The 9450-nt window shown below is 52.0% G+C and overlaps 1 protein-coding gene across 1 annotated transcript in view; it reads left to right on the top strand.

Annotated features, from left to right (window-relative positions):
- Window positions 1-9450, top strand: part of DLG5 (discs large MAGUK scaffold protein 5) — a gene marked incomplete at its 5' end in the record, with an annotated part of 144348 nt that overhangs the window by 116520 nt on the left and 18378 nt on the right. The window contains 8 exon segments of the mRNA XM_014590273.1: window positions 860-983; window positions 1388-1532; window positions 2675-2787; window positions 3372-3461; window positions 3742-3892; window positions 7756-7918; window positions 8033-8166; window positions 8788-8934. Coding sequence (XP_014445759.1) covers window positions 860-983; window positions 1388-1532; window positions 2675-2787; window positions 3372-3461; window positions 3742-3892; window positions 7756-7918; window positions 8033-8166; window positions 8788-8934 — 1067 coding nt within the window.

Genomic DNA, 9450 nt, shown 5'->3' with positions numbered 1-9450 from the left:
CTGCTCTTGACCCCTGCCCAAGGAGGGGGGGGGGGCGGGTGGCAGGTGGGTGCCAGTGGGAAGTAGCTCCTACTTTGAGGCAGAAAAGTAACGTGGGATATGCAAATCAGTGGGAATTAGACCCGAAGAAGAACACTGTCTTGGGCATGGCATTTGGTTTGCCTTTTCAACGAGGAGCTTTTGAACATGCACTACAAAACCTGGTGACGTGGACGTGCCTTGATTGGGAAGATGAGATGGCCCACGTGAGTGCCAGTGGGAAGTAGCTCCTACTTTGAGGCAGAAAAGTAACGTGGGATATGCAAATCAGTGGGAATTAGACCCGAAGAAGAACACTGTCTTGGGCATGGCATTTGGTTTGCCTTTTCAACGAGGAGCTTTTGAACATGCACTACAAAACCTGGTGACGTGGACGTGCCTTGATTGGGAAGATGAGATGGCCCACGTGAGACTGTTAACTGGCAGCAGCTAGTCCTGTCTTTGTGTGTGGTGTAGTCATGAGAAGGAGGAGGTGGCTAGGGGCCAGAGACCACATCTCAGCTCTGTCTGTGCTGCTTGCTGTGCCACAGCTGTGCATCTTGGGGAGAGTTGTTTTTGTGCCTGATGCACCCACGTGTTCTCACCTCTTTTGCACCTCATGTGTTTATTTGGAAAAACAGAGACTATCTCTGAGAGGTTTGTAAAGGAAGTTCTTTCTTTCCAGCTGTGTAAGGCCACATGAGTGAGCAGTGACTTTTCTCCTGACTCACCTCCTGTGCCCGGCTGGGTGGAGCTAGTGCATGGGGAAAGAAATTGGCTCTCACACATACCCTGGCATTTCAGAGTTCCCAGCAGACACCTCTTGCCTTTGCTCCTACAGGAACAGAAGTGCATCCCCACCAGTGGAGACCTCTCCCCTGAGCTCCAGGAGTGGTCCCCTTACTCACCAGGGCATTCCAGTCGGCACAGCAACCCCCCACTGTACCCCAGCAGGCCGTCTGTGGGTGAGTCGGTGGACAAGGGGCTGCAGATGAGGGTCAGCATGGGTACGGGGCTGCCTCATCTCTGAGGAGAGAAGAGACAGGTGTTTCAGGGAGCCACCATGTGCCATCAGCCCTGAGGTCCAGAGGACCAGGAAGTGCTGCCCTGTCTGGGATGGCTGGTCTTACATCCATGACAGTTCTTCCCATAGTAGCCTGAGAAATAAGCATGTCAGTGAGTTCTCCATTTTACAGAGAGGCAGAGACAGTAGCCAAAGCTACACAGCAGATTGGTGGTTACAACTCTGGCCTGTTGAGTCCTTTCTCAGAAGCCTGGCCACTTCCCTGTAGTACAGGGAGAAGGTTTGCACAAGTTCAGGGCTGGTTGGGTGCCTTCGGGGCAATTGTTCTTACCAGCCCATTTCTAGGCACCGTTCCCCGGAGTATGACCCCTAGTACCACCGTGAGCTCTATTCTGCGGAACCCCATCTACACTGTGCGCAGCCACAGGGTTGGCCCATGCAGCTCCCCACCTGTGCCCCGAGATGTTGGCCCCCAAGGATTGCATCCCAGGTATGTGAAGACAACCCACACCTCTGCACCCCTGCAGTCCAAGCCCACCTGGTCATAGAGCTGTCTGTGACTCATGGGTAGAGAGGCTGCCTTGTCTGACTTGGGAGGGGCTGCTTGGGGCAGTGCTGGGACTATGCAGAGGGAACTTAAGGGTGCTCTGTTCATTCACTAACGTGGAATGCCAGAAGTAGCTAAAGAATGATGATGGTGATAGCAGCTGACGTTTGAGTGCTCACATCCCAGGCATTGTGCTCAGACCTTTATCAATAGCATCGCATCTAACTGACATAGCAACCTTATGCACTAAGTAGTAGTATTGTCTCTGTTTTAGAGATAAGGCAAGTGGCCCCTCAAAGGTCGATGGGCCAACTGAAAGTCACTTTTATTCATTTTACAGATTTACTTGTAATTATCAGAGGGTGCATGCACACACTAGAGAGAGACAGAGAGACAGCAGGGAGGAGAGGAAGCACCCCTGAGTAGGGCCTGGTCATGATGCAATCCGATCTCCTCCATTTCTTCCTGTCAGGATTTTGGGCACACACACACATGCTCTCAGAGTGTTTTTCCAACAGTGGAACTGCGATTTAAGTTACTGTTGGCCATGTGGGATGTGGCTCTCTTACCTACCAGGCCATGGGTCTTGGCCACTGTGGTTGGGCCACTGGAGGGTATTAAGTTGGGGAGAGAGGTCAACTCATCATACAGGTAGAAAAGGCACTGAGGGAGCCTGGCAAAGGTGACCCCTGCACACTCTGCCCCAGCCCTTCAGTTTCCTGTATATGCTCCCCTGAGTGAGGTAGATAGCTCCCCTCTCGGAGCTCTCAAAGCCCCTCTCTCCCTACCACATAAGAGGAGAGGTGTAGTCTGCTTCCCAGGGCCTACCCAACTAGCTGAGCCTCTGTTTTTCCCTGTAGCCAAATTCTGACCTCATACCTGAAGTGGCTTTATGTGTGGGGCCCCCTTGGATGCCACCTCCAAAAGGTGACTAGGGAGCCGCCTTCTGTCCTCAAACAAAAAGTAGCTCCTGGTCTCCCTTCTGCTGCTCAGGGAGACCCAGGTTGGTCCTCATGTTTCTCTCTTGTGGCCATGTTCTGTCTGGTGCTTTCCCTCAGCCCCTTCTCTCTTTGGTTCTCGAGCAGTGTCCAGCACCAGGGACGGCTGAGCCTGGATCTGAGCCACAGGACCTGCAGCGACTACTCAGAGATGCGAGCCTCCCACGGGTCCAACTCGCTGCCCTCCAGTGCCCGCCTCGGTAAGTGCTCCACTAGGACCTTCTGTGATAGGAGGCAGCAGCTTTTTTTCATCCCCGCCTGCATCCTCATTCCCAGCTCCGTGGGCTGCACATACGCACTCCGGTCTGGGGCCAAATGCCCACGAAGGGCTGACACCTTTGGGAGCAGTTGTGCCCGTGCTGACTCAGAGCCATTCCTTTGGCCTTTCACTTTCCTTGGTGGCTTGTGGTTGTTCCAGATGACCCCTGGGCTAGGAGCCTTGCTTCTTGCCTGAGCTTATTGGTCATTCTGGGGTATTCTGTGTGGCCATTCACTTATGGAGAAGAGACCCTGGTGCCACTGTGTTGGATAGAGCAGCACCCATGCCACTCAGTTTGCTGTTCTGGACATCAAGTGAGGCTCGTGTGCTCCTGTTCTGCACAGTTTACTCAAGACCAGGGGTAATAACAGTTGTCCTTGACTGTCCCGCATCATTTATTCCCTGGGAATAGGCAACGGGGCCCAGCTTTGCATTTCACTTCTGGACTACAGAAGTGGTGGAGATAGTGTGAGGGGTGGTTTTGACAATGAGGACTGAGGTTTTGTCTCTTTTATGGAATGCTAGGGTCATCAAGTAACTTGCAGTTCAAGGCAGAACGTATTAAAATCCCTTCGACGCCAAGATATCCCCGGTCTGTCGTGGGGTCTGACAGAGGTAAGAATGCTGTACCCCACCTGTTTGTCCTTCCATGTCACTCTGTCTTCACTTAGTAGAGTCTGCGGGTGCAGCCCAGAGCTGTTAGTCATCACGGTCAGGGATGCTCACTGAGCCTTGGCTTCACCCTGGTGAGGTGGGGCTAGAAAGGCAGCAGGAAGCCCAGCACGGGCATGCAAGACCTTGACACACCGTCGGCACATGGAGCTATGTGTCTGGATCACGTCTTCCTCCTGCCCTGGCTGATCACATACCTGAGACCCCGGTCTTCTCTCGGCAGGTTCCTTGTCACATTCTGAATGCAGCACTCCCCCGCAATCACCTCTGAACATCGACACCCTGTCCTCTTGTAGCCAGTCCCAGACCTCAGCTTCCACCTTGCCCAGGATTGCCGTCAACCCTGCATCCCTTGGGGAGCGAAGAAAGGACAGGTGAGTGGGACTGGGCCTCTGGGGCATGGGCAAGGCCATGATGGTACACCTGGACCAAGTTGGTAGAAGCAGCAGGGCCTGTAGAGTTCCATGTCGATTTGATCCCAGGCTCAGCTGCTCTGGCATGGGTCACCTGACATTCACTATCCTGCTCCTGCACGTCCCTAGTAAACCTTGGTGTAGATGCCAAGGTAAGGTGCCAGGGACTCCTCCTGCCACATGCTCACAGGAGCAGGGTGGGGTGGGCATAGACAAATGGTGTTGGCGATGACCTGACAGTGACCTGTGGCAGTTTACTGCTTCCTAGGTCCAGTTCAAGCACTTGACATGTATTAAGTAATGAAATCCTCACAGGAACCCCGTATTGGCCCCCTTTCACACATGGAAGGAAACTGGGTCTAGTCTGTCCTGGATTCATTTGTTTTGGCCCAAGAATATAGCTGCCTCTCTTGATTCTTTACTCCACTCCCCACTCACCAAGGCTTTTTATTGTGCAATGAAAGACACATAGGAATAAAGTATATAAAGCATAAATGTACAGCTCAGCCATTTATTGACTCGTTTTAAATTGCAGGCCAGTCTCTGCTGGGGGTTTCTGTTAACTTGGACTTGATGTAGGCCAGAGCACTTCCGTGAGGTCCATCACCCCCACACTCGTACATACTTGTCCTTCTCTGTTGTTCTCCTGAATGGAGCTTTCTGTTAGGTCGTTTAAAAAGTCATGATTTATTTTTCTGGTTTTTGATGCAAAAATGCATCAGAGCTTTCCAGACAACTCAGTCGATCATATTTATATTGAAAAGGGTCTGTCTAGATCGTAGACCTCCAGATCTGATTAAACTTAAACTTACCTTCATTTAGCTGTGTTCTTGGAAAAGAACGCAGCTACCTGTGTGCCCTTGAATCCAAACAAGTGAGGCCCCTGGAGCTGTGAGCCTCAGGAGGGACCCCTGTTTGGTGGGCCCTCTGTAAAGAATATGTAACCTTTGACTTGGAAATATGCACTTGTCAGGGAGCCTGAGGGGAACAGAAGTATACCCGCATACCAAGGCCCGACCCTAGGAGGGGAAGCAGGGGCCCTGCATAGGGACATGGTTATGGAGGGTTCACCCGTGTGTGTACACAAGAACCCAGACGTGTGGATGTGCTCAGCCTCTGCTCCAGCCACCCAGAGACAGGGCTTTCCCTGCACAGATTGGCTTCCTTAGTGTGGAGGGGCCTTGCCACAGGTAATTAAGCATTCCCTTCACTCACTGTCGTACAAAGAGCTGGGACTGCTCCAGGAGAGAGGGAAACACCCCGATGTTGCTTATGATCTAATTAGGGATACAGTTTAACTTATGTCACCTAACTGAACAGCCACTTATTAAAAATAGTCCCTTTTTCCTGATTCTCAAGTATACTGTCATATGCTAATTATAGAAAATCGGGAAGGCTGAAAGAAGAAAAAGTTACATATACACTTTAGCCTGAAGTTGCTATTAACCTCTTGAGATATATATGTTGATATTTGTTTATGATAAATATATCTATCTGTTGCATAGATGTATTTATGTATTTTATTTATGTATGTTTTATTTATTTTATACATCATCCTATTTCTCATCTTTCATTTTAAATAATCATCTAATTTTATCTTATATATGTAATTGCATCACATCTCACATCTTATGATGATATATTTTGGGCTGACCCTATGGCCTGGTGGTTAAGGGAGCCAGATCCCACACGGCCAAATGTATAGTTGGAATCTTGCCCCTGATGGCTTGAGAAACACCCTGCCCAGGGCTCCAAATCTGGAGAAATGGAGACAGGATTGAGTGTGACCATGCCCCACTGGGGAGTGCTTTCTCTGTCTCTCTTTGAGTGCACATGTCCCCTTTGAAAAAAAGAAAAGAAAAAAGCTATTTTTCTTCAAGCTATTCATAATGTAGTATCAGTATACATTATAACCCTCTTTAACAAAGCAGCCATATTCTTAGAAAATTTGAGCATAGGGACCAGCAGTTAGCGTAATGGCTATGTCGTTGGATTCCCATGTAGTTGACCATGGTTCGAGTCCTGGACCTGGTGGCTTAAACTCACGCCAGGCGCATGTGCATGCATGCCCAAGATCCCGAGAGGAGAATGGAGGGGAAGGGATTGTGGTGTGGCCATCCCCCCTGGGGGGTGATTTCTTGCTTTCTGTCTCTCTGTCTGTCTCTGTCTTTCTGGTAAGTGCATGCGCCCTATAGCAAAAACCTCTCAAAAAAAAAAGAAAAGAAAATTTGAGCATAGTCTAGAAATCTTGAATCACTGAAAAGATGTAAAAGTACAGATCACCATTGTTAACATTTCCATAGCTATCTCTTCTTCTACTATGAATTCCCACGTGGATATGTGTACATATTCATACGAATGCATTCTACTGGTCTGCTTTCACACTCCATGCTGTGTCCTCTGCCTCTGTCATGCCACTAAATCCTGATTTATGTCCTCGTTCATAATAGCTTCCTGGCTTCTGTTGTGTGGCTGTTGTTCTGGCTTAGTTACCCGCTCCAACAAGATAACTTGTTGTGTGGAGGTGGGACAGAAGAAAGCATTCAGTGGGGAGGAACCCCCAGGTAAACCTCTCTCTGCCCTCACCTCGGGCAGCCTCCCCTCCTTATGCCGAGACTGGGGGAAGGAGGGCAGCATTGAGGTGGCTGCCTGCTAAGGGTTCCTGCCACACTAAATCCCCTCGTGTTCGGTGCACGTGGAGTCATCGAAGTGACTGGCGGTGACAGCCAGGAAGGTGGAGGGAGGAATGTAGAGCCAGTGGGTCTGGGAAGTGAGAACATTTTCAGGGTAGGAGAGAACGAGGACAATTCAAGAAGAAATTGTATCCCGCTATTCCTGGGGGTCTGGTGTTGAGCTGCAAGACCCAGGATGAGGCTGCTGACCCTATGGGCCTGGGGGCCTCCCTCCTGCCCTGTCCTTCCCTCACATGGTACTCCGTCCCCAGCACACGCTCCTGAAGAGAGTCAAAGAGGTGGACGTCTGGCTAGCTCCGTCCCCCAACCTTTGGCCAGGAGCTTCTCCTCCGGGGAAAGGCTCAGTGTTCATGCCCTGGAAGCCCGGGGTCCAGAGTGGCTTGAAGGCACAGTCCTGACGCTGTCTGTGCTGTCCGTCATATTCGGGGCATCTGTGGCAGTCTTCCTTCTCTGAGTGTCCCTTCTCTTCTAACTTCACACTTTCCAGGCGTCTCTACCACCACAGATCTCTTCTGAGGCTGCCCGCGGCCACCAGGCCCAGGTCCACCTCCCTGAGGAGTCTGAGGTTGGCCCTGAGCGTAGGGACAGCCCCCGGGGCACTGAGTGCATGGCCTCTGCCTGGCCCTAAGCTGCCAGTTCCCTCAGTGGCTTGGGTTTCAGCTTAATGTCCATGATCAGTTTTATCACCCTGTACAGCCGGTAAATATAAAAACTGATATATAGTCTCTTCCGGAGAGAATGTCATCCCAGAAGCATCTCTTTTCCTCAGAGGGATCCTGAGACGCACCCGCCTCTGGGATTTGTAAACTGCATATTGTGAGGCAATTCCTCCACATTGCGACAATCTGCGTGTTTGCCCTGTGAATATCAGTGTTTATAGTTCACGTGGACCATCCTTTGTCGTTGGGTCTGGGTGCTTCCATGTCCATTAGGTATGCCATGTTTGTACTGCATGAGATTGCGGGAATGTGCGTCTGTTGTCATTCAGTGGAGGGGTTCATGTCCCCACCTAGCTGTGTCTCTCTAGAACTCCGGTGCCCTCTGCACAGCCTGTTTGCATGCCTGGTTTCAGACTCTCCCCAAGACTTGACTTGGGGTGTGAGTCTCCAAAACCTTTGGTTCTTTTCCAAGGCCCTATGTGGAGGAGCCACGCCATGTGAAGGTGCAGAAGGGCTCGGAGCCGCTGGGCATCTCCATCGTGAGCGGAGAGAAGGGTGGAATCTACGTCTCTAAGGTGACCGTGGGAAGCATCGCTCACCAGGCCGGCCTCGAGTATGGGGATCAGTTACTTGAGGTAAGAGGAAGCTGTCCTTCTGCATTGTACCTGTGGGAAAACCTCTCCTTCTTCCTCTCCTTTGTGGAAGAGAGGTGCTCCTAAGTCACTGAGCCCACTCTGGTGTACCCCCAGTTCAATGGCATAAACCTGCGGAGCGCCACGGAACAGCAGGCCCGGCTAATCATTGGGCAGCAGTGCGACAGCATCACCATCCTGGCCCAGTACAACCCGCACATGCACCAGCTCAGCAGCCACTCGCGGTCCAGGTGAGTGCCAGGGCCTCCTGTAGCCATCCGGGCTGAGAGGCGGGTGCGGCAGTTCAGTGCTCAGTGTGAGGAGACCCACAGTGCCAGCTGCAAGTCCTGGGGATTCTGCTGGTAAGGGGAGAGCTGACCAACCCTGGATTCTGGAAGCAGCGCTTATAAAGAGAGAGTGTTTCCTCCTGAAGTGGTGCGTGGAAACAGATGGCTGGGGCCAGTGTAGCAGGAGCTGAGGCTCTAAGGCAGGATTGTTTGGCTCTGTTCGTGAGGTGTTGCTGGACACCTACCTGTGTCTGCCCCAGTGCTATGGGTCCAGGGCAGATGAGAGAAGGGGAGGCAGGACTTACAGTGCTGCATAGCATGGCTCAGTGTGGGAGGCAGGCACAAGCTGGGGAAATAGTCATTTAATTCACATGTCCGCTGGGTCAAACACCTTCGGAGAGGCTCCTTAGTTGAGGGTAGACAGATGTTGTGGGGCAGTTGACCTGGGTCTAAGCTCTCTATACAACGGCCTAGCTCAAAGCACAGAGCTGTGAGACCTGGTCCCCACTCACAGCCCACACCTGATGGTCACCGGAGAGGGGAGGCTGCTTGCTACTCCTCATTCCTTTTGTCCTTCATCCCCAGCTCCCACCTGGACCCTGCCGGTACTCACTCCACTCCCCAGGGTGGCAGTGCCACCATGCCGGAGTATCCATCTGTCATCGACCCGCTGATGGAGCAGGACGAGGGCCCTGGCACTCCCCCGGCAAAGCAGAGCACCCCCAGCACCAGGTCAGCAGCTGTGTTGCGTGAGCCTTCCATTTGTCCACTCTAGCCACGTGGGTGTCCCCTTCAGCCACTAGGGGCACGCATACTTTTAGGGAGTGCTGGCAGCCCACCTGCCCTGGGCTGCGGGCCCTCAGGATTTGAGCAGGAAGCACACCATATGCTTTTCCTTTCTCTCTTTTTCCTCTTTGACTCACTCTTCTCCATTTTTTCTTTCTTTCTTCTCTTTTTTCTGATTCTCTTGAGATGCAGTGCCACAGTCTTCATCTTGGGGCCCTGGCCATCAGCAACATTGTCCCGAGGCAGTGACGAAACAGTGTCTGGACAAGTGCAGCACAGCTGGAGCACTGCGAGGGGCACTGAAGCCGCTTGGGAACAGTTAGGAGGACACGGGCTGAATGCAGGGCAAGGGGACAGCGAGGCTGCAGTGTTCAGGATGAGCTAGGCCAAGGGTGGGTGTGAAGGGAAGTTCAGACAGACAGGCAGAGGCGGGTGCTCATGTGGGAACTGGAGGGGAGGGAA

The sequence above is a fragment of the Tupaia chinensis genome, unplaced genomic scaffold (genome assembly GCF_000334495.1).
Source record: "Tupaia chinensis unplaced genomic scaffold, TupChi_1.0 Scaffold000424_1, whole genome shotgun sequence".
In the NCBI taxonomy this organism is placed as follows: Eukaryota; Metazoa; Chordata; class Mammalia; order Scandentia; family Tupaiidae; genus Tupaia; species Tupaia belangeri.
This window is presented reverse-complemented; position numbering and strand designations above follow the sequence as displayed.